Here is a 24,414-nt window from a genome sequence, read left to right on the forward strand (position 1 = left end):
TTTCTGGGCTCTCCGGTCAGCGATCCAGTGTTGGCCCCCAAGAGGTTGCACTGCTGGTGTGGCTGCCTCCCAGCACACCCTGCTCCCTGGTGTGGGTGGGCACGGCAGACCCCTTCCTAACGGGGGCCCAGGGTAAACTGAGGCTAGTGAAGTGTCAGCACCGCCAGCGTGATTTGCAGACAGGTGTGGTTCATCCCATTATTGACAAGGAGTTTGCTCTCCATTCACTGCTCAGAGGGGAGGCTGAGTCTGGTCCTCAGCCTGGCCAGAGCATCGCTCCTCGCTGTCTGAGACTCAGGGCCAGCGGGCAGTGATGGGCCCTGCACGGGGGAGCTCACTGCCTGGCTCCCCTCAGCTCTTAACCCGCCTTCCTCTCCCCCTGCCCGGTACAGCAGTTGGACCCGCCTCAGAAGGAGCGTCTTGGGGCCGCGCTGGCTGAGATGGACCGACAGCTCAGGAAGCTGGCGGACACGCCCTGGCTGGGCCAGTCCCTGGAGCCCGGTGAGGAAGAGGTATGTGGGCACCCCTGCATGGGCGCTGCTCTCGGCCCGGGGCCCCAGCTCTGTGAGCATGGGGCTAAGATGGCGTCAGGCTCGAAGACCTTGATCTGACGTCACAGGACTTTTCTCTCGAGACAGAGAGGCTTGGGCAGGTGGGAAGCAGATGGGAGATGGTGTGACGGGTTTGCCCCGGGGCATGGCTGAGGGTTTAGGGGAGTGGGTGAGGCCAGTCTATGCCCAGTCCTGCTATTGGCTGCACAGTGGTCACAGCAGTGGAGAAGCGGCAGCTTCTGGGAATTTGCTGCTGACCGGGACGGTGCCGGCGTGGCCTGCACCGGTCACTTTGTTTACGGGTATTGAGAGGCCCCGACTTGTCACATCGTCTCGCTGAGGCAGGCGGGGCCGGAGCTGTGGTCCCCCAGGAGACTCAGTGGTGGAGCAGGTGGGGCCTCTCGCAGTCCCGAGCCCTCGTGGCCGCGGGCTTAGAGGCCTTCCTGCCACGCAGCAGAGCTCGGCTGCTGAAAATGAGGACGTTTCAGCTGAAAGGCCAGGTCAGGCTCATTAAAATTGTTTAAATGGCTAATTATAAATGTAATGAAAACTTCACTGAAGAGAAAATAACGATACGCAAAATATTTAGCAGATAAAGCAGTAACGTGGCCCCGTAACTTCAGACTGCGTCCTCAGAGCGCGCGCAGGGCCGTGGGGCTGCAGGGCTGGGGCGCGGCGGGCACAGGCACAGTGGGCTCCCGCGCCCCTGCGGTGGGAGGAGGCGTCAGGATTGACTTTGAGAAAGGCGGCGGCGTCGCGCCTCTAGGGACCCAGCGTAAGTTCTGGTAGAAGCGGACACTGCAAAGAGGAAAACAAAGGACAGGCGGTCGTGAAAGAAGATAAAAGACTCGGAAAGGTGGAGCCAACAGCGTGAAAACAAGACCGCAGAGAAGCCTCCCCTGCTCAGTCTCGGGTCACGCGGGAAAGAAATCCTGCCGCGCCCTTGTCCCGTCCCACGCGCGCCGCGACGCTTAGGCGGAACCGTTACGAGAAACGAGATGGTCCAAGGAAGCGCAGCTGAAACACCCACATTGACAATACGAGCACGAAAATGGCATTCTAAACCCGCGACAATTAGTGAGAGAGATCGCGTGGTCAGATTTCCCAGTCGCGTTACCCACGGCTGGCAGCTGTAGAGCGTGGCGGCAGCTAGTAGGTGACGCAGGTGCTGCGAGATTTTTCTCATCTTTTTGTTGACTTTTAACTTAATTTCATTGTGTTCAGAGACAGTGTTTTTTTGTCTTGATCTTTCCGTTAGTGTTGACGGAGGCGGGGCGTTTTCTTTTATTTATGTCGCAGGAAGGTGGATGTCTGCGTGATGCCTTTTGTGGTTTTCTGTGTTTTGAGGTGGTGTCGGCGCGTGTGGATTTTATCACGATGTAGTGGCCTTGAGTTAATTCTTTCGTAATTCCTTTTATTTTCAAGTTACCTATTTTACCTACTCATAACTTTTACTTTCAAGCCTTTTTTGGAGTGTCTCATAAATAGCAGATTGTTAAATTTTTGGATTTTTTCCAGTCTGGTAATCTGTGTTTTAGTTGGAGGCTCAGTCCGTTGACATCTGCGCGGTCACCGACATATTTAGGCATGTACAGTCACCTCATTTCGTGCTACTTACCTCATGTTTTAACTTCCTTTTTTGATCGATGACTCTTTCTTCCGTATAATATATTCCATGTCCCCTCTGACTACATACTCGCTGTCTAGTGTTTTAGGGATTTGCCCCCAAATTTTTAATTTACATGCATGAAGTATGAAAGAGTACACACTTCTTTTGGTTTGTAAGTTTTTTTCTTTTAAGATTTATTTATTTTAGGGCCTCCCCGGTGGCGCAGCGGTGGAGTGCTGGGTTGCGAAGCTGCCCACAGCCTCTGCGGCGCCGGTTTGATCCCCGGCTGCTCCCCGGCCACCAGAGGAGGGTCCCACATGGTGCGCAGACCTCTCCTGCCTCCCGCTGCTCCCCTCAGCAGTGTCCTTCGGTCCTTCTGCCTGCTCTGCTCCCCGCTCTGGCTCTGGTGAATTCTCTCACCCTCCCGGCTTCTGACTGTACCCAGTGCATGTATAAATAAATAAATAAATAAATAAATCTTTTAAAAAAATTATTTTTATACACGAACTGGGGTACAGGGCAGATGCTCGGGAGGGTGAGAGGATTCACCAGAAACAGAGCGGGGAACAGAACAGGCAGACTGACAAAGTACACTGCTGAGGGGAGCAGCGGGCGAGACAGGAGAGGTCTGCCGCGCCATGTCGGTCACCTCCCTGGCCGGCCGGGATCGAACTGGCGCTGCAGAGGCTGTGGGCAGCTTCACAGCGCGGCGCTTAACTGCTGCGCCACCAGGGAGCGGTGCTGGCCGGGCCTGGCGCTCCTGCAGGTGTGGCGCTGGCAGGGAGCCGGTGTGTGCGGGAGGCAGGTTCTTTCTGGAGACAGTTGTGGGCAGTTCATGTGGTTCTTCGATGCCGTAAAGCGGGACATTGCTTTCTCTTCCGCTGCTCCCGGCATCTCCCGCCCCCGCGCTGGGTCAGCACTGCCCGCTGGGAGACGCTTACCGCGGAAATGGGGAGTTTTATTTTAGGTAGATGACAGGTTGTATTTCTGTTGAAAATTGAAAAATTGAGGTTTAGGTCTTTTTTTGGTTTAAATTTTCCAGTAATTTACTGAAGTACCGAGCCACTGAGCGCTGGAGGCTGTTAAAGCTAGTTCTGGTCTAGGACGGGGTAGGTTCTGGTCCAGGGCGCCAGTGCTTTCGTCTCATCAAAAGCTGGGCAGCCCCGCAGACCCCCCTGTCCCCCCATTCTGCCCCAGAGGGCCCGGGGGGCTGGCTTCGCGGGCTGGAGGGTGACGTCCTGCCGTGGGGTGGGGGGGAGGGTACAGGTGGCGCCAGAGCCCGGGTTGCTGGCGCTCGGGAGGCCGGCGGCGAGCCCGGGCCGGTCTCAGGGCAGTCTCCACGTCGGCGGCCCTTCCGTGGCAGAAAACTCGGGGAACAGGAGGTGCGCGGGTCAGAGGCCCATGGAGGGACTGGCGGGTGCCCTCAGAGCCGGCTGCGCGGCCGGGGTCAGCCCCGAGTGGGCCCGTGAGGCGGGCCGGGGCCCAGCAGTAGCCGCCCGGCCGCGCTGACGCCGCGCTGTCTCCGCAGAGCGTGATGCTGGATCCTTGCAAGCGCAGCCGCGGCGGGAAGTTCCGCCTGGTCACCAAGTTCAAGAAGGAGAAGAACAACAGGAGCAAGGAAGCCCGCGGCAGCCTGGGCGCCCCGGGTACCGCCCCCGCCCCGCCCCCGCCGCTGTCCCCCCCCAACACCCCCCCCCCCGCTGTCCCGCCGCTGTCCCTCCTGCTGTCCCCCGTCGCCTCCCTTCCCTGGGCCGTGCCGCGCCCCGCCTGGGCCTGGGCCTCAGGCCTCGGCCTCTGGGTCCCGCCTGCGGCTGCCGCAGCTCCCAGCTGTCCTTCCCGGGCCGGGGCGGCCGAGGCGGTGCTGCCTGAAGGGCGCGTGCAGCCTGCAGGCCCGTGCGCCCTGCCCGTCCTACCGCCCTCGGGTGGGTGGGGAGCCCAGCAGAGGGACACTCAGACACGAGGCTCGCCCGGGGCTGCTTCGGGGGCTGCTGGATCTCTTTAGTCGAGTCACGGTCACGATCCCCGGCCTCAGGCCCCGGGTGGTTGCTGAAATCAGTAGAAATGGCCTAAATACCACCTCTCCTGGGGCCAGTAAATTGGGGCTCTCCTCTCTGCAGCGCCCCCCCTGCACGGTGTCCCGGCCCCTGGGGGCCAGGCCTGCCGGCGCCTGGGGGCGGTGGGCTGCCTTTTGATTTTTCTTCCTTGTGTTTGTCCAGAAATTGGGTTTCTGTTAATGATGCTGACGCCTGATTGCGTGACGTCTCTGCTTGTCTCCCTTCCTGCTCTGGGCCAGAAGGGACGGGAACCCTCTGGAAGGCAGAGGGAGAGCCCACCCAGAACGTGTCCCTTGCGTTTGGTGGAGTCTGATCCCTCCTGGGGCCCAGGAAAATGCCCAGAGGGCAGGTGGCTGGCCCGGCAGGAACAGAGCGATGCCCACGCCCCCACACCCACCCTGGGGTGCCAGCTGCCTTGTCCTTGCGCTGCTCGCCTGCTGCTGGGGTGGCTGGGGTGCTGGTGGCTGGGGTGTCTGGGGTGCCTGCTGCTGGGGGCTGGGGTGCTGGTAGCTGAGGCATCTGGGGTGCCTGCTGCTGGGGGCTGGGGCGTCTTGCGTGCCTGCTCCTGGAGCTCCTTGGGGGCTGGTGGCTGGGGCGTCTCAGATGCCTGTTGTTGGGGCGGCTGGGGTGCTGGTGGCTGGGGCGTCTTGGGCGCCTGCGCTGGGGTGGCTGGGGTGCTGGCTTCTGGGCATCTGCCGCCTGCCTGGCCTGCTGTGGGCACTCACCGCGCGCCTGGTCTCCGTCTCTGACAGTCCAGCTCTGGGGCACAGAGGAGGTTGCTGCCTGGCTGGAGCACCTCAGTCTCTGTGAGTACAAGGACATCTTCGTGCGGCACGACATCAGGGGCGCCGAGCTCCTGCACCTGGAGCGCAGGGACCTCAAGGTACTGGCAGGCGCCCCCGCACCCCGTCTGTCCCTCCCTCTGAGCGGGCGTGTCCTGGCGTTGTGATGCGCCGCTGCCGCCTTGGGGTGCTGTGTGGTGGTGGCCGAGAGCCCGTCCGTCCCGGGAGGATGATGCAGGAGCCTGCCCACCTGGAGGGTGGCAGCCCCTGTGGAAAGTCTCCCGGGGAGCACCCTGCGGCCCGGGGTGGGGGCCGTGCGTGGCCTCCTTGTGGGGAGGGGCGCGGCCTGGCCCACCCGGTGCTCCCGCAGGCCGCCTGCGCCCTGGGGGTCTCGTTCGCTGTGTCCGTGACGTGTCCTTTGGGGGCCGAGGGTCACGGGCCGCGTCAGGCTTCCGTGGGCGGTTACTTCTCACGCGTTTCCATCCGAGTCACTGTCTCACCTTGTTGCTCTCATCTGTGCTCAGAACCTTCCAGAGGGCCCTGGGGGCACGGGGGGGCTCTCTTCCCAGCATCAGGGGGCCTGTCCTCTCCTCGCAGGACCTCGGCGTGACCAAGGTGGGCCACATGAAGCGCATCCTGTGCGGTATCAAGGAGCTGAGCCGCAGCGTCCCCGCCGCCGAGGCCTAGCCTCCGCCCTGTCGGCCTGCGTCCCCCGCGCCCCCCAAGACTGAGCGGGCTCCTCATGGTGCTACTCCCTTCGCTCGCAACAGGAAGCCTCCGACCCCGTGTCCCGACACCAACACAGCTACCTTTGAAGCGCCGTCTGCCCCGGGGGCGTGTTGGCCAGCGGGCGGGACTCAGTGCCAGCCCCACAGGGCCGCCCCAGGCTCCGGGCTCCAGGCAGACCCGGCAGCACGGGCACCTGCGCTGGGGCTTCTCTCCGCCGACGCCTTGACACGTGGCCAGCTGCTCACAGCCACATCCATGCCGGAAGGCCCTGTGCGTGCCGGCTGCTGGGCTCCTGATAGCCGCCCACAAGGTGCCCTCTGCCCGCGTCTGCGGGAGGTGGCACGGGCGCGTTCCCGTCCTGTCTGCAGCGGGATGTGCAGCGAGGCCCCCTCTACGCCTGGCAAGCGGGGCCAGCGAGCCCTGTCCCCGTGGCCTCGGCCCTGTCCTGGTGGAGCCTGGCTGCTTCTGAGGGTACGGGGCACGGCTCCCCCGGGCCGTGCGAGATGGGGTGGCTGCGCCCCATGGCCAGAGGATGTGCTTGCGTGGTCCTTCCTGTAAGGCCCGGGGAGACGCCGTGTCGGCTCGCAGCAGAGCAGCCACCTGGGTGCCCTGGTCCTCACTGCCGCTGACTCACCCCGGCAGTCACGGGCTTGCAGTCCTGGAGGGGGTGTCTGCAGCCAGTCCTGGTGTGGGGGGCCAGCAGCCTGGTGGGGAGGCTGCGTGCACTGAGTGGGCTGTCCCCTCTCCTGCCCGCCTTGCGCTCTGCCTGCACTTGGGGTGCTGAGGGATTATTCACCACTAGGAGAGCCCCTTGGGAGCTGACGGCTGAACCGCAAGTCCCTGCCACTTGCTTTGCCGACCCTGCTGGGTGTCAGGCCAGGCCCCTGCCTCTGGCTTGGGGTGCGCCCATGTGGTCCTTCCAGGCACGGGGCTCGCCCCCACTCTCCCCGTCCTGTGTGGTTGCGGCGAGGCCATGCTCTGCACGTGACGCCGTGCTCCCTCTAGGGGTGCCCGCCCCATCAGAGCGGCCGCTGCGGACGGTGGGCGAGGAAGCCACGCGGCCCCGGTCGGACAGGCTGGCAGGGCCCAGGGGGCCTGTGCCGCGGGCAGAGCAGCTCCGCTCCGCCGCCTCCGGGGCTCCTTGGGGTCTGATTTCCCGGCAACCCCCAGAGGAGCCAGAACCTGGGGCGGAGGGCGCAGCAGGGAGCCGTGGGGCCTCCCACTTGGGTGCCAGGGCCGCTGCCTCGCGGAAGGGAGCTCGTGGGGTGTCCAGTTACCGTCGCCGGTGATGAAAGCAACGCTGTTTACGTAAAAACGTTCTAGCTCTGGTGAGTTGGCGTGACACCTGCTGGGTGGGGGTCTGTGGCACGAAGCGCCACCCCGCATGCGGCCGGGGTGTCCTCGGGCCCGGCCGAGCGGTCCTGTCGAGCAGAGAAGGGAGGGAGGGCCCTGCAGTCTTGGAGAAGCGGCTGTGTGCCCTTGGGTGCGGCTCAGCCCCTTATTTATGACCCTAATTTATACCGCGCCCGCCCGGGAGCACACGCCTTCGCCTTGCTGTGTACAGACCCACCTCTGGGTGTAAATACTTTGTTCTGTGTATAAATAAAACCTGTTTCTGACCCGCCACCGCAGGACCCTTGTCATTCCTTGTGCTTCGGCAGGAAGTGGCCGTCGCCGAACTCTGCAGGCCGGACCGGAATTACGTTTCCAGCAGCTCGGCAGCTCCGTGGAGACTGTGGAGGCTGAAAAGCCACTTTCTTTGGGAGCGGGGGTCGCTGACCCGCTGGAGCAACGCCGGGGTAGGGGAGCTGGGCTCGACTCGCTCAGGCAGCCCCTGTGGCCCCCTCACGGCGGGCGGGGTGTTCTTGCCCGCTGCGGCCTCTGGCCACCCCGGTCTGCCGTCGCAGTCCCTTTGTCCCGGGGGAGCGGCCTCTCGGGGCACCGGAGACGGGGTGAACCAGGCTGGCGGTCACCGGGGCTGTGAGGGGGCGGTGGCCTCCCCGCGGCGCCTGGACCGCCTTCCTTGCGTAACAGAGCCTGCTCTGTCCCGGCGGGCACCCCGCTCACGGGCCATCCCGGGCCGAGCCTCGTGGCCGCAAGATGGCGGCTGCTCTTCAGGCCTCAGGTCCAGACGCCGCAGGCCGCGTGTGAGGTGTGGGGGCGGGCGGCTGTCTCTCCTCGTCTCTTAAGATGAAAGGGGCCTTTTCAGGACCCCTGGCTCCTGCTGACCTTCCTGACGTCTCGGTGTCTGGACTCGTGTCCCACAGCTGGGGCCAGGGAGCAGGGGGTGGGCCGTGCCCGCGATGCCGCTCGCCACGCTGGTGCCCAGCATCTACGATACTTCACCAGGCACTGGCCTGCAGTACGTCCCGTGCCAACACATCTACTCGGGCATGTTCCTGGGACGTGGGTGTCTACATCTCGCAGGGGTGGGAACAGGCTTGGGAGTGGGGTTGGGTCACTTGCCGTTGTCACGGGTTCCGGCCCGAGGAGGAGGCGCGCGGCTGGCCCCTGGGTGGGCTGCAGTGCGCCGGCCCCGTGAGCCTGGGCTGGGCCTGGAGGCAGGACCCGCCAGAGGGGGCTGTGGTGTGTGAAGAGCTGGGCCCCGGTGGCCTGGCCTTGCGCCCTCTGCTGCTGTTTGTTTTGGGACTCCCCACCCCAGGACCTCAGGGTCCTCTGGAGAGGCCTCGAAAGAGGCGTTGAGTCAGATGCCACGGTAGTGTCGCCCTTCGCGTCAGAGGCTTCCAGCAGGTAAACGGGCCCCGTGAGCGCGCTGCGTGTTGAGTGGTGTGACCCGGCAGGGGCTGCTCCTCCCCCTTCAGACGGCAAACCACACCGGAGAAGCCATCTCTCGAGAGTCAGGGACTGGGACGCGCTCCCCACCCCCTCCCTCTTCTCAGCCAGGAGGTAAGTGCGTCAGAGAACACGTTTTCTGAAAGCAGTCGCGGCCGGTTGGTTCCCCAGAAGGGAAGAAGCCACTTGGCTTCCATCCAGTACCATTTCCCACGAGTCTGAATTTACCTCAGACTGAAACCCACTGGCGCCGTTTCTAAGCAGCCCCGCTACATCTCTCTAAACCTCAGGCACGTTTCTTTAGCCTCTGAGGCGCACGCCTGGGAGAGGGGCCCTGAGGCTTTCCAGGTGGAACACGGCGCAGGCGCAGGCAGAGCCAGGCCACCAGGTGAGGAATGGTTTATTGCTTAACAGTCTCGTGGCGCTCCCAGGCCCACCACACCCCGAGTGGGAGGCAGGGAGGCTGCCCTGCCGGCTCCTTGGTGCAGACGCGGGCGTCCTGGCCAGTGGCCTTCAGCGAGGCCTCTGGCATCTCGCAAGCACGGCTGCTCAGTGACCACCAGCGTTTCACAAGCTGGCGCTGGACGAAGGAGACAGGTGGAGGGGGGAAGGGACAGAACAGCTTAGCGTCGCGCTCCCAGCAGAGCAGCAGGGCTGAGGCTCAGCGAACGGAGCCCCTGAGCCGCCGGCTGGGCAGGCAGCCTCGCAGCGCAGCTGCTTCGGGATGGAGACACGCCTGCGCCGACGGCCTCGGGTCAGCACACGCGAGACCCCACGTCTCTCCAGAGCAGCACGGGAGGCGGCAGGGTGGCTGCACGACACCGCCCGGACGGCGCCGAGGGCCATGGGCGCCAGCCACGCCTGCTCCGCGTTAGCGCCAGTGCTGCGAGGGCCGTGGAGAAACTGCGGACGTGACGTGATGGCTACTCGGTTAGCAAGTGAGTGGCTACAAAGCCTCGAGCTGAGACCCTACGGCCTCTTCCAGGAAGCCTCGACCGAGTGAGCTGGAGAAAGCGACTCATCTGTCAAAAGGACCAATCACTCCTTTAATAGTCACCAGTTTGATTCACCCCCTATTTTAACTAAGGCTGCTCGTGGACGGTCACCTCAGCCCACGCCAGGCTTGTCACCATGACACCGCCACCCTGGGTGCCCAGGCACGAGCTCGGCACGTGTGGGCAGACGCCGAAGGTTCTGGTGAGACGGTCACACGCCACCCCGCTGCCGTCTGGAGTCCCCCGTGCCATGCGCGCTTGCGCAGACGCCGTCCGCCTGTCATCGTGGGGAGACGGCGACGGCTCCAGCATCTGTGCAAAGCGGGGAACGCGGTGTGAGAGGCCAGCGGCAGCCCCTGTGTCACAGTGAGCCTGGCTGCTGGGGTCGGGGCCTCTGCCGACAAGCCAGAGCGGCGGCGTCAGCAGTGAGGAGACAGGGCGTGTGCGCTGTAGACGCGTCGGCTGTCAGGACGTGCCTCGTCCACGAGTACGCTTCCTTGGGAGAGCTGCGGGTGGGCTCATGCGGCACGCGTGGCGGCACCTGCGAGCGTGGCCTGAGGCAGATGGCGCCCTCACGACAAAGCCGAGCGTCTGGAGCCCATGTCTGCGCGAGCAGAAACCACAAACCTGCTGGCATGGAACCAACTGCAAAGTCGTGCCCCTCAGGGCCCGGCCTTGGGCTGCTGTGCCCGAGGGGATGCCCCCGTCGGCTGTGCTATCTGAAGCTTCCAACGTGGATGGAAAGAGAAGCTTCTGGTCCTCGGGGCCGGGCAATCGTCTCTACACTAGAGAAAACGTCACTGCTTTGCACACGGCGGGCTTCTTGGCTGCAGGAGACAGACAGGCTGTTACCGTCGTAGACACAGGTCAGGGGCGCAGGACTCCAAAATTCATCCCAGTCTTTGGGGTCAAGTTATTAGATCAGGCCTCAGGTACACGCTCGCCAAGTTGGCATCCCGAGCCTAGCATTTTAGCGTCTCTGGAGGACTGTGAGCTCAGTGCTGTCTGGACTCTCATGGTCCTCTGGACAGACCTGGCAGCAGGTTTCTACGTGGGCAGCCCCCCCACTCCCCCCCGCCCCCCCCGGGGACTGCCTGCCCAGCCCTGGGCCCGCTGCCTGACTTCTTTACCCAGCAACTCCACTGCCAGAGGCCCTGGTCACACCCACAGCCCCTGTGTGAGGCTGTTTGCTGCTCATCTACGTGATGGCAGGAGACTGGAGACCCCAAGTGTCTGAGGGGTGACCGTATGTTACGCTTTGACCCAACGTGATGGAAAAATTGGGCCTGCAAGGTACCGGCCCCAGGGCCAAGTGCGGCTGCGACGAGGACGCGCACGAGCCGGGTCCCAGCGCCTGCGCAAGGACGGCGCCCCCTCGCGCCAGCAGCCTCCAGGCAGCGGGTCCAGCCCCTCTAAAGTGCAGGGCTGGGAGTGGGGTGCAGATGCTGTCCCCCACCCGAGAGCTTCAGGGGCAGAGAGGACGCAGTGTGAAGGGGCAAACCCTCGAACTGCCCAGGGTTCGCGGAGCGCGGCGGCCGTCGGGTGGACGAGCTGCTGAGGGCGCCGGGAGGGCAGAGCCCCGCGGTGTGAGCCGCACGGCCTGGGGATGGGATCCCGAAGTCCCCAGACGCCCCCGGCACGGGTGCGTGATCTCACCAAACATGTTCGTGGGGTGTGCAACCAAGCCGCGCCCCGGCACGGAGACACGGGGAACCCCCTCCTCACCCCGTCGCCCAGTGCGCGCCACGGCCACCTTAATGCAGTCGGTCTCTGAGACTCTCCTGCCCCCTAGAACTCACCACGCGGCAGCCAAAGCCATCACTTAAAAATGCAAGTCAGACCGTCTCGCTCCCCTCTCCCCTCCCCCGACCTCTGGCGGCCACACTTGCCTTCTGAGCTTGGCTGTGGCCAGGAGACCGGCACAGCCCAACTCGCCCCTGCCGGCAGAGGGCGCCTCCGCACTGCCGTCACGCCTCACCTGACCTAGACCAGGCCGCCTAGACATGGAGGCCGTGGGTGCCCGGGCAGTTCTGTTTCCTCAGAGCTGCTGTGCTAACTCGGGTAAGGAGAGAAATGGATGAGAGACCAGAGGGTGGGCCTGGACCTCACTGATGAGTCAAGTCCAGGCCTGTGCGGTCTGAACCATGGTCTCAGTGGGATGTTCCAGTAGATTCTGGTAGGTACAGGTGGCCTGAAGCCCAGGGAGGGAGGGGAGCTGAGAGAGGAAGTAGCGAGTCTACCCTAGTGAAGGGAATGCGACAGCGGGACAAAGAGCAGAGGTAGGAGGGTGCAGGCGGGGCAGAGGGTGGGTGGGTGGGTGGGTGTGTGACCCTGGGCAACTCAGGAGGCGGGAGTAGATGGTGGGGTGGCAGATAGGCTGGGGAGCACCTCAGGGTGCTGGTCTCTGAAAGAAAAGACGGACAATGGGGAGAAGCTGCATCTGGGCAGACGGGAGGGAGACTGAGGCACAGTTCTGGGAGGTGGGAGGGAGAGCTGGAGCGGGTGGAGTCTGTCAGCTTGTGGGGTGCCCCAGGGAGCCCATCAGCAGGGCTGCTCAAGGGCGAGGGAGAACGTGGGGAGAGCAGCCAGCACTGCCCGACACGGCCCTTCTGCGGGGCCCTCCCTGCCTGGGGAGGTGCCGCCTGGAGGTCGGGTGGGATGCGAGGGGAGCAGACCCCACAGTACCTTCTCTTTCTCGCCAGAGCGAGCTGCTTCTGCCTTTCTCTGCCGATGTCGTCACTGATCGTGCTGAAATCGTCGTCGTCTTCCACCAAGAGGTTCTATGTGGCAAAAGAACAAATGAGCAACGTTTGCAGACGTCCCTAGCCTGTGCTTAAGAGGTACGTGCAGCGTTACTGACCGGAACAGGTACTGAATCCACACCAGCTGCGGGAATTGCTGACCAGCTGGGCGAGGGGTGCAGCCTGCCGGGCCTCCAGGCCTGAGCCGCAGAGCAGCTTGGGGCGGGGGGTGGGGGGGGGGGCGTGGTGAGCCGGCTCCCAGCCCCACAGCCCACTGTGGCACCGGCCTCTGCCACTGTAATTCTGGGAACTCCCCTAAAGCTTCTGTGCAGGATCTTGGGTACCAGATGCCCAGTGCCTGGCTCCCTGGGCTCGCAGTTCTGTGTAACCAGCATTGTCCACAGACGTCCACGGGGGTGCCCCCGTGAGGAACCGGGCTGGGTGTGGGAGTAGAATTAGAGCAGGACAGTGAGGGCTGCCAGCCCACGCCAGGGACCCTGGGCACTGCCAAGTGTGGGCTGTAATTCCAGTTAGGCCTGCGACGGCCCTCGGCAGACAGAAACCTGAGGCATCTGCCGCGCTGAACGATACCTACAAACTCATTCATTACATTGTACATGACGCACTTTTCAAGGTATCTTCAAACCTCACGAAATGCAATTACGGAGCAGCAGTGCACCTCCCAGGCCCCCAGTTATCTGACACCCTGGTCCTACTTTCCTCATTGAAAGGCGGCACCAACTCCTGGGATGTTGTGCCCGGCACACACAGCACCCCCAGGGTGTGCCAGCTGCTCATGGTCTTAACAGCTCATTGTATTTGCTTCAGTTTTGTTAAGGACAAAAGGCTCTGCTGACACACACGTGCCACCCTCGGCCACGCCCAGTGTGTCACTCAGTCTCGCACTTCTTATATCTGATCTGTAAGCAGGTTAGCACCTGTGCCACTGCCCTGACGCCCCGGGGGGACGCCCTCGTAACACGGCCGAACGGGGCATAAAGCGTGCGGCGGGCGAGACGCAGCTCGGCACTCCCTCCGCAGTGGCCTGGCCCTGCCTGCTGCCCCCTGGGAACTGGGGGGTGTTGCTCTTTGCCTGTCTCTTCCTACGGGGACCCTGCCTTTGAGATTAGCAGATGCGCTCGCGCTCGGGTAAGACCCTGTCAGTGGTATCGTTCTCCCTCTCGTGGCTGATGTTCTCACTTAGGATTTCCGTGGATAAACAGAAGTTTCTACTCTTACCGTAGACAAATCCATCCTTTCCTTTGTACCTTTCGTTTATTTTGCAAGTCCAGTGCTCAACCCCCAAGTCTTGTTGAACAGAGGTAGAGATTTATGGGACTTTGAGCTCACATAAATGTGGGGACCCTCTTTATGAAAATGAAGTAAGAATTATACTTCAGTAGCTCCTGTGTGCACAACCAGCCCTCCTAGCACTAGCTCCTGAACGATCCGTTGTTAGTGTCTCCTCGAATACCTGTCAAGTGTCCTCGCATGACAGGCTCTCTAGGGGCTCCGTCGCAGCCTCATCTGCCCGCCGCCCCGAAGAAGCTGCAGCTCTGGCCTGTCTGGTCAGTCAAGTTCCCTGATCTTGTTCTCCTTTAAAAATACTTTAGTTCTCCAGCCCGTGCCCTTCCACGTGGCCCCAGGTGGTCTTCTCTGAATTTACAGACGTGGGGCGACCTGGTGTCGTCCCCGTCGTGAGGACGCCTGTCCAGGACTCGCTCTGTAGCTCACGGGAGCTGTAGCCACTCGCGACCCCGTCTGTCCCTAGGGGCCTGTGTTCTACACGGGTTGTGCTTCTGAGCTCTCTGCACCGGCCGCCTCCCCTGCACCGCATCCCGACACGCTCATCTCACCGGCCGTGGTGTTGAGCGCAGTGTTGAAGGCGGGTGGTGGCTAAGAGAATGCTTGCTCCTCAGTGTCAGAACGTTAGTTTTTAATCTAGGATCAAACTGTTCTTCCTCCATACAAAAAACGGGACTGCCCCGGAGCAGAGTTGGCTTGGCGTCCAGAATGTGTGGGTCTCACACGGCACTAGCACACCAGAGGAGAGACAGGTGGCCAGCCGCAGATGCAGAGAAAGCATCAAATTAAATGAAAAATCCAGTGCTCATGCATGATTTCAGAAAGAAAGGAATGGAAGGAAGCCTCCTAAGCTACTGAAAACCAATGGCGGCTCACAGTGGAAAACTCAAAGCGTTTTCCTTAAAATTAGACCCAAAATCAAGCATTTGATACCGAGGTTCAGTGAACCTCAAAATTAACTTTTTTTCTAAAAAACAATTAACATGAGACTCTCCATGCCTCGAAGAGCTGATAAAACTTCTAACATCCCCTGAGCCCGGTGGTCTGTCCACCTATCGCTGAAGGACTCACCTTGATGCCAATGGTATCTCCATCTTTCAAGTAATAAGGCGCCCCTTGCAGATTATTTTGCTTTTTCTTCTTTTTCCTCTTGGCAAACTGTTGACTCTACAGAAAAATCAAGCATCTTGAATCAAGAAAACTCAACCTTGAATTTCTACTCGCTTAGCCAGCGAGGCCCGATTTCTCTAAAGCAGCCCCACGACTTTACCCAGCTAGATACTGGAAGCCACTCAAACTTTTCGGGAAAATACTTGGCAATTTCAGTTTTCTCCACAGGAAGAGAATAGAAGTCGGCAACTCGCTGCCTCAGGGAGCCGGCCGTCCAGCCGTGCGCCGTGTCCCACACCAGGTCCACGGCCAGGGAGTACGCCCGCTCGCCGGGGATGCGCATCTGTGTCCGCAGCAGCACGTCCTGAGGCCTGCACCGGGAGACAAAGGTCAAACAAAAATAAGGTGTGGGGGTGGGCACGACAGGCGAAGCGCCTGGTTTCCACAAGCGCAGCCCTTCCTTGCACCGGCACGCACGGGGTCCCTCTCACTGCTGGGTCTACTTCCATCCTGAGGTGGGGGAGTCCCGTGGGAGGCAGAGCCTCACTGCAGAGGGGGTGTCAGAGGGCCAGACTTCCTAAGACAAGCTGGTGTCAGAGCGAGAAGCTGCAAGAAAAAGGCAGTTTCAGGTCTGAGAAACGCAGCGTGGGGGCCAGCAGCAGGTAAGGGCTCTGGACGGGAAGAGACAGGACTGTCCTCTCCCCGCTCCCCAGAGCAGGGAGGCAGGTCCTGGAGGAGGAGGGAGCAGGGCCTGTCTAGGTGGGAGAAAGGAGTGGCGGAGCAGAGAGTGACAGGAGCAAGCCCCGGGAGGCAGAGAGGGAGAAACAGAAACTTCTCTTAGGGTAGTGAGACAAGTGACTTGAAATGCTGTTCCCGGGTGTTTTTACCCAGAGAGACGCAACGGGAGGGCAGGTGAAGGGAGGTGGGGGAAGCATGAGGAGCAAAGCTGGTGGGTAGGACATCAGGGCACGGCATGGAGGCGGTGGGCAGAGGCGTCTTTCAGAGACGGCAGCGGGCGCGACGCCAGGAGCGCGGGTGGCGCGAGCGTGGAAGGGACGGGCAGCACGGAGGCTGGAGGCACAGCAGGCGGCGGGGCTGGGAAGCACGTGCACGGCCTTCCAAGGGCGCCGCCGCCACCACGGCCCCCAGCGTGCCGGAGAAGCGCTGTCTCCTGCGGAGGGCTCGTGCAAGCAAGCCTGGCACCAGACAGGCACTGTGAACTCCCTCTCAGCACACCAGACGGCTCGCGAGCCCCGAAACGGACGCCTGCTCTCGCCAGCGCGCCGAGCAACAAGCAGAGGAGCCCGAGGAGCCACTTCTCGCCTTAGCAACTCAGGGACGTGCTCGGTGTCGGGGAGGGAGGCGGAGTGAAAACTCCAGCAGTGCTTTGGGAACATAAGCCGGTCTAACTTCCGGGGAAGAGTTTAACACGCTAAGGGGTTTAAAATGCCACGTAACAGGCTGATGACGAAAGCGACATTCACAGCCTGTCCGACGGGAGGACGGCAGTTCGTCTCTGGTGACGGTGACAAGAGGATTTTTCCCATAGTTGAGAAAACAGTTGTCGCCCACAGGGCGGGCGCCGCTCCGGGTTCCGGGCAGACGGCCGTGGCCACGGACAAAGGGCCTGCTCTGCGAGGCCGCCCCGTTCTCGCCGCGGGAGGCAGGTGAGACAGCAAGTGTGTCACACATGCGGGGGCCGCGGGGTAGAGGGGCAGGTGCTGCCTGTCACGGGCCCCCGGCGTCTGCATGGGTCAGGCGGGGCACGAGCCCCTTGCTGACACTTGCAGGTCGTTATACACTTGGGACTCACTGGAAAATTCTGCTTTTATGGAAAATATTTCCTGTTAAAGCTGCACACTTCCTAGGAGACAGGCACGCGCTGCGGCTCTTACCCCAAGGTCTCTTCTTTCTGCAGCAGCTCCAGGCAGATCCCCGTCTTCCTCCCCAGCTTGTATTCCCTGGCGACGGATGAACAAAGTACTATTGGTCAATGCGCCCTTCACTTCTGTAACATTTGGGGGCCACTTTTAAGCTTTTCTTAAACAAAGATTATGCTGTTCAAGAGCACTCGCAATTGAAGAGACTACAGTGAACAATTTTATGCCAATAAACGACACACACAACCTAGAAAAAGTGGACGCCTAGAACACACACTACGCCGAGACCGAACCTCTGACAAAGACCAGAGCAGGCCACTAGCGAGCCAGGAGGCTGACCTGCCCCAGGGAAAGGGTGGGGCCGGGCGGGCTCCTGAGTCCGACCCAACACGTGGCTCTTCAGGAACAGGAGAGGGAGCAGCTTCCACTTGCTTCCTGGGACCAGCATTACCCTCACGTCAAAACCAGGCCAGATAACTAAAGAACAAGCATATCCCTGATGAGCACAGATGCAAAAACCCTCAAGACATCAGCAAAGTGAGTTCAGCAGTTCCTTACGAGGGGCCCGCGATGCAGTCAGGTGGGATTTATTCCAGGCACACAAGGGCGGCTCGGTGCCAGCGAGTGGCCGGTGACAAACCGCGGTAACAGAACCAAGGATAGAGCGCACACGATCATCTCGGCAAATGCAGAAAGAGTGGACAAAATTTGACATCCTTTCATGATAGAGCCCCTCGGCAAGCCAGGCAGAGGAAGCACGTTCCCCGCATAAGGCTGGACACGAGCCCCCCGCAGCAGCCTGCTGCGTGGTGAGAGCTGAACGTCCCCCCGTCACCATGCCTCTCTGCACAGCGCTGGACAGAAACAAAAGGCATCAAATCAGAAAGGAAGTAAAATTATTTCTACTTACAGATGAAATCTGTGTGCGTGTGTGTACGCCCTAAACACTCCACTGAAAACCTGTTCGAATAAGTGAATTCTGTAAAGTTGCAAGATACAAAATCAATACACAAAAATCAGATGTGTTTTAGACACTCACAATGAACTATTAGGAATAGAAATTTAAGGAACGTGTCCCCACAATAGCATCAAAAAGAATAAAATACTTAGAAATAAATTTAATCAAGAAGGCGAAAGACTATACACTGAAAACTGTTAAGACACCAATGAAAGAAATGGCAGAGGACATAATAAATGGCTAGGAATACTACCCGTAATGCTCCGTGGGATCCACAGCTCTAGCGCAGTTCCTGTCAAAATTTCAGTGGCATTTGTCCCAGAAACAGAAAAGCAACCTGGCAGTTGTTGGCATGGAGTCCCAAAGACCCCTAAGGTAACGGAGGCAATTCTGGGAAAGAAGGGCAAAGCTAGCAGGATCACACGTCCAGGTGTCAGACATCATAAAGCTTAGTGGTGTTGGCACACGAGCACACAGAACAGTGGAACAGATCAGAGAGCCCGAAAGAAATGCACATACGGACGGTCACGTGAACTAGCGTGGTCGGTCAGTTTACAAGGAAGCAAGGATACACAGGGGCAGAGGACAGTCTCTTAAAACATGAAACGACGCACACCACACGCACAAATTAACTCAAAATGGATAAAGACTTGATTGGAACCGTGAAGAAAATGGGGGTAAGTACGTTGAAACTGCCTTTGGTGATGACTTTTGGATTCAACACCAAGAGCAAAAATAAAGACCTGGGAGTCCATCAAACGGAAAAAGCTGCTGCCCGGCGAAGGAAACCATCAACTGCAAGAAAAGACAACCTATGGGTTGGTGGAAACGATCTGCAAATCAGCTACTGAAACAGGATTAACATCCCAGGACAGGAAGAACTCGTACAATTAATTGTTAAGCAGAAACCCCACAAGACCACAATGAGATTAAGAAATGGGCCGGGGAACAGAATAGACATTTTCTGCAAAGAAGCTTCCTCCAAATGGGCAACAGGTACCTGAGGAGGTGCTCGGCTCACGGCCGCTCCTCAGGGCAAGGCGGACACGGTCTGGTCCGGTGGGGCTGTTAATTCGTGGCAGAGGAGCCAAGACAAAGGAGCAAGGCGGGTCTACTCAGCAAGGTGTGCCGGGAGCCCTGGGGCGTGGGGCCATTTCATACCATAACTAAATTAATTCAGAATGGATCAAAGACTTGGGTGAGACTTGCTGCGAGACACAGGAGCAAACGGGCAAAAGGCTGCCGCCAGGCTTCAGGGCCGTCTCTGGGGCCCCAGGAGCAAGGGGAACGAGATGCATCAAAGCGGTACAGCTTTTCCTTGATCATTAAACTGCGAAGTGAAGAGTAAATAACGAGGACACCCCACTGACGGGGAGAAAGTGCTGGCACTAATACCCGCGGCTGACAGAGCCCTGCAAGTCAGCGCTAAGAAAAGCACCGCACCCAAGAGCGGGCAGGAGCTACACAGCGTGTCTCCAGAGAAGACACGCGGGCGCCAGCAGGCACATGCGCATGCCCGTCCCCACTCGTCGTTGGGGAAATTGCAGATCAGCCCGTGGGGAGACACACATCGCACCTGTGAGTGCGGCCGGAGAAGACCACGAGCAGCCTAGGTGGAGAAAAGGAACCTTCACACGCTGTTAGGGCAACGTAGACGTAGTCGGCCCCTCTGGAAAGCAGTTCAGAGGTTCCCAAGACATGAAGGCGAGAGCTCCCGCAGGCTGCCAGCCCGCCCACACAGCCCCCTGAAGACCACGGAGTCGCTAATTCAGAGGAACGCGCGCCTACGTCTGTCACGGCACTGTCCGTAACGTCCAGGCTTTGCCCGAGGGATGCTGAGCAGACACAGAAGATGGGGTCTCCACACGTGCTGGAATACTGCTCGGCTATTAAAAAAATGGAAATCTTGCCATTTACCACTACGTGGATGGAACTGTGCTAAACAAAGTAAGAGAAGAGACAATCACCAGATAATTTCATTCATGTGGGATCGAAAATACAAAGCAAAGGAACAGACCAAACCCTTGAAATCTGCTTGCAGAACTCAGGCTCCCAGAAGGGCAGGTTGGGAGACAAGGCAGTGGGGGGAGGGGTGTCAGCGGGCAGTGGTGGTAGGTGTGTGCTGACACATCTGCAGAGGTCTCCCCCTGTACCCCCAAACACACAGTGGCGGATCTCAACATTACCTCAACAAATACAATTAAAAAAAAATATAAGAGAACAAACACTGGTGCGGACATGGCTCAGGGGAAGCCACTGTGCCCCGTAGGGAATGTGAACTGTTACAGCCACTGGAAAACAGTACGAAGGATACCTGGAAATTTAGATTATAGAAGCACCACATAACCCCACAATCCCGGTTCTGGGCAGATACCTGAGGTAAATGAAATAGTCATCTCAAAGCGCTAACTGCAAGAGCTGAGACATGGAAACCTCCGTGCTCGTGAGCAGTCACGTGAGGGAGACACGCTTACACTCAGCCTCAAGAAGGGTGTCCTATCATCTGTGAGAACACGGGCGGGCCCTGGCAGCACTCGTGCTAAGTGAAGTCAGTCAGAGAAAGACAGACGCTGTATAACATCACTTGTATGTGGAATCCAAAACAGCCAAGGTCATGGAAAGATAGCAGAGTGGTGGTTTTCAGGGCCCGGAGGGACAAGGAGAGGTTCAAAGTTCTGAGGCTCGTGTAGAGCGCTGACTCGCCCCGAACACTGGATCAGACACCTGAATGCCGCTAGGTCTCAAATGCTCTCACCACAAAAAAGAAAGGGCAACTCACGCCATGCCGCAGGGGCAGCATCCCGCGGGTGCAAGCATGGCAGGCAGCGTGCAGGATGCCTCAGTTACAGTGCTGCATGTTGGTCATCTCTAAATCAAGCTAGAAAAAAACTCACTAAAATTTCCGTCAGTGTCTGGCGCAGTCAAGATAAGTGAAGCTACCTTTTCGCTACTGCTGGAAAACGGAAGCTGTCCCAGAATCTAATTCCAATAAAAGTACCGCTGAGGAATGGCCTTTCTATTTCTGTCCGCCTTCCCCATGAGCCCACTTCCCTCCCACCAGTGTGGGGTGCAGGAAAGCGAAGCCGGGTGCCCAGCAAGGAACCTACTTGAGCTGTTGCTGGTTGACACGCAAGAGCCGGCTGGGGCGCTTACTCTCCACCGTCCAGGCCCTGAGGAGCGCTGGGGACAGGATGGCAAAGTCCCAGAAGGAGGGCAAGGTCATGGCCTGGGAAAGAAACAGACATTTCTCCAGTGGTTTGAGGAAGCACTCTGACAGACAGCGCTGAGGGAAGAAGGCAGCACTACACGGTGACAGCTGAGGGAAGAGCGGCTCGAGAACTGATGCAAACCTATACAGGGCATCCCAAGACTAGCTGCTAAGCGAAGTGAACCCTGAGTCACGTGTGTTCCTCTCTACGGACGTGAGCCTGAGGAATAACTGAATTTCCTGTTTTCGAATATGACTCAAAAGGTGCCTTCACTTTTAACATTTCCTTCGGAAGCACCAACCCGTGCGCGAGTCCAGCTCACGGGAGGCAGAGGCTGCTCCCAACGGCTCACTCTCTGCTGTGATTGGTGCAAACAGAATTCAAAAGTGTTTGCTCTGCCAAAGAGATAACTCTGGTATTGGAATATTTCAAATCTTCTGATCCACCCGTGAGGCTCTAACTGTGAGGCAGACAGCTGTTTCTCTGTTTACGTTACACTATGGTACCTAAAAACAGAACAGATTATTTTTATCTTTCAACCCAGTCCAAGGGAGGGAAAAAAGCATCTTCCTACTCATGAGAAATGACTTCCTCAAGAAAAAGCCAACGGTCTATTTCATACGCGAGGCCAGTGTCAGGACTGTTCCCCCTGTGGTGCGCTCACAGCTTTTGCTCTGAGAGGAAGAAGGGCTGCTCACTTCGTCCAACCGTAGTCAGACGCCTCTTCAACCCCTTCTTCCCATCTGGACCGAGCACTCCCTTTCTACAAGCGGGGACACGGGGGACGCGGCGTTGTCTGGGCTAGCCTGACACGAGCGCCGGTGCCGCCGCCTCCTGGAAGCGGCTCACGCGTCTTGTAACTAACAACATTTAGCACATGAATCACAATGGTACAAAAACGATGTAAATAAAGAAGTGAATGCTTTACAGATGTCTCAATAAGTCACTCTTTTCTAAAGAAATCAAAATGAACATAAGCCGCGCGTCACCAAGGACACATCCAATGAAGCACAGCATGCCTGTTGTGGGGCGGGCTGCCGGCGGACGGTTGCCGGCGCCCTGCGGCCGTGTGCGTGTTGCCTGCGGGGTACTTACCACTGAACATGGCATATAACAAATGCCATATCAGAACAGACTGTAGTTGCGGGAAAAGGAAATAAGAGAACATGTTACTATCTCACTGGAAGAAGCCAGATCACCACCAAGGGCTGCTGCGGGAAGGAGTCTGACCTGGGACTTCAGCTCCGCCAAGGTGGCGTCTTCCGAGATCTCAACGTCTCCCAGGTAGTGGAGGGGCACTTCCGCCTGCAGGGCACCGGGAGCACCTACAAAGGACAGGCCAGGCGTGTGAAAGGCGCTTTCAGTGTGCTCACTCCCGTTTCTGAAACACACACATGTTCAGAGACTGCAAACAGGGTTCGTGCAATTCAAGACACGTGGATCCGAATCCCTGAATCAGTGCCCTCCTGACTTCAAACTCAGCATAAATTTCACTCGCTTTTGCTTTAAGCCTCTCTTTATTGCTGGGCACTAACACTTCAGAAGAAATCTGATTATACGTAGACTCAGTGACAAGCCTCTTCAGGAACATGTCTCAAGGCCCGAGGACACGGCAGCCCGAAAGGCGCCCTCAGAAAGCCCTCAGGGGTGAAGACACACGCTCTCTCCTAGTGTGCTGGGGCCGTGACAGCACTGCCAAGATGCAGCTGCTCCGTTACTTTCACGGAGAAAAACAGTGACTCGACAGGCTTTAGGGCTCACATCAATCTAAATTATTCTATTAACAGATCACTTTCTGGAATTAGTTAACATATAATAATATAATATAATAAAATATAATATAATATAATCCAACAAAGATTCATGCCATTTTCACAACTCATTCAACGAGAAGAATCATATCATTCTTACATATACTCCAACCTCAGAGTAAATAGTTCAGAATTTGATTTAAAATTTCAATACTGGGCCTCCCCAGTGGCACAGCGGGTTGAGCGCAGCACTCTGAAGCTGTCTGCAGCCTCTGCAGCGCAGGTTTGATTCCCAGCCTGCCAAGGAGCAACCCACACAGCGCAGCAGACCTCTCCTGTCTCGCCCGCTGCTCCCCTCAGCAGTGTATTTTAGTCAGTCCGCCTGCTCTGCTCCCTGCTCTGTCTCTGATTAATTCTCTCACCCTCCCGTGCCACGCCTCTGACTGTACCCCAGTTCTTGTATAAAAATAAATCTTAAAAAAAAAACTCAATGCTGAGTAAACACTTCAAGGCACTAGAAAAACTAAATAAGCAAAGCGTGAGAAAAAGAGAAGTCTATGAAGAGTTAGTCTAACTTTTTTTTTTGGTCTATTAAGAGTATTTCAGGCAGAGTCAGGAAGATTTGCACTTTCTAAGAGCAGCAGCCCCGTCTCCGGCGGCCATGCGGCCGCACGCCCGGTGCCCTCTTCCTCGCCACAGCATGTGTGGGGTCGTGTGTGCAGGAGCCGCTCGGGAAGAGTGAGGCCGGTGTCTTCACCCTGCCTGTCTCCTCAGGAGTCGGGGGAGGCGGAAGGCCCTGGAAGCAGTGCTTGGGCTCTGGTGGGCGCCAGCCCTGGCCGTGCCCTGCACCACTGTGCCCCAGAGAGGGCCGCTACTCATGGTGCCATGAGGATCTTAAGGGATGGCACAGAAAAGTTCCTTGAATAATAAAGACAATAACTGACAGTATCGTATAAATACCAGCCCCGTATAAACGGGGCACCACCATGGAGTGACGATGATGTCACCCTCACGGTCCTGTCACCCCCGCCGCCTCCCAGAGCAGCAGGGCCCTCTGGCCTCTTCTGACGGCAGCAAACTGATCTGCTCTCTTCTCACCTTGGGTGGAAGCAGCTCTCCGGTCCCCTTCTTGAGAAGGGGGACAGTGCGTCTGGTCCTGATGGCGCGCCCAGTGACCCGAGGGGCCCAGAGGCTGGTACCACCAGATGGGCACCTTCAGGAAACCCTGGGGAACAAAGCCATGTGAGGCACACAGGTTAAGTGAACTTCGACTTCCACATGGAGAAACATCTTGATAACAGAAACTACTCCTCAGTATTCCCTAATTTATTACTTTTCCTTTCAGAGTATCATTGCCATATATTACACTTGTTTCTTGTTTTTACAACCAGTCTTGAGACGACCGGGACTAAATGGAAGTATCTAAGTGGCCACAAGAAAAGCAGAAACAAAATGTCTGACAGCACAGAGGTGACGGTCCCAGGCGCGGCGAGCACACCACCGCCAGATGCAAGCAGCTCTCACCCACGAGGCTCCTGCAGGATTTCATAAAGCAGCAACCTGCTGACCCTATATCCAAGTGCCACAAAATAAACCCATTTCTGTAAACATTACCTGTGATGTCAGTTTTACTAATTTACTAAAACAAAGTGGCGGAAAAACCAATTCATAGATTTATTAAGTTTTCTGGTTAGGTTAAAAAATTAAATACAAAAAAGTAGGAAATCAAGTTGTATACATAGTTGATTTTTAATTTTGTTTAAAAATATTTTAGGAAGGAAATCTGTAAAAATGTAAAATGCGGTAGCTGACCCACTGGTAGGATTTTAGGTGAGTTCTCTATTCTTTTTAGGATTGTATTTCCCATTTTCACATAACGAGAATATATCATCTATGTAGTCAGAAAATAGGGACTGTTACTTACAAAATGTTGACTCAGAAAAAATC

At 58.3% G+C, this 24,414-nt stretch overlaps 2 protein-coding genes across 7 annotated transcripts in view; one reads left to right on the forward strand and one right to left on the reverse strand.

Moving 5' to 3' along the window:
* DGKD (diacylglycerol kinase delta) overlaps positions 1-7,549 on the forward strand; it is an 83,476-nt gene extending 75,927 nt beyond the window's left edge. For all 5 annotated transcript variants that reach the window (XM_054700171.1, XM_054700173.1, XM_054700172.1 and 2 more), the window contains 4 exons: positions 393-512; positions 3,689-3,806; positions 4,967-5,097; positions 5,594-7,549. In XM_054700171.1, coding sequence (XP_054556146.1) covers positions 393-512; positions 3,689-3,806; positions 4,967-5,097; positions 5,594-5,683 — 459 coding nt within the window. In that variant the 3' untranslated portion in view covers positions 5,684-7,549. The remainder of the gene's footprint in view (positions 1-392; positions 513-3,688; positions 3,807-4,966; positions 5,098-5,593) is intronic.
* Positions 7,550-8,878: 1,329 nt separating this feature from the next.
* USP40 (ubiquitin specific peptidase 40) overlaps positions 8,879-24,414 on the reverse strand; it is a 62,546-nt gene continuing 47,010 nt past the window's right edge. For both annotated transcript variants that reach the window (XM_037524251.2, XM_054700174.1), the window contains 8 exons: positions 23,566-23,692; positions 21,947-22,041; positions 20,615-20,733; positions 16,565-16,630; positions 14,830-15,040; positions 14,631-14,726; positions 12,199-12,293; positions 8,879-10,340 (listed from right to left, as the gene is read on the reverse strand). In XM_037524251.2, coding sequence (XP_037380148.1) covers positions 10,229-10,340; positions 12,199-12,293; positions 14,631-14,726; positions 14,830-15,040; positions 16,565-16,630; positions 20,615-20,733; positions 21,947-22,041; positions 23,566-23,692 — 921 coding nt within the window. In that variant the 3' untranslated portion in view covers positions 8,879-10,228. The remainder of the gene's footprint in view (positions 10,341-12,198; positions 12,294-14,630; positions 14,727-14,829; positions 15,041-16,564; positions 16,631-20,614; positions 20,734-21,946; positions 22,042-23,565; positions 23,693-24,414) is intronic.

This window comes from Talpa occidentalis, unplaced genomic scaffold (genome assembly GCF_014898055.3).
Source record: "Talpa occidentalis isolate TD23 unplaced genomic scaffold, MPIMG_talOcc4v2.1 talOcc4.3, whole genome shotgun sequence".
Lineage (NCBI taxonomy): Eukaryota > Metazoa > Chordata > Mammalia > Eulipotyphla > Talpidae > Talpa > Talpa occidentalis.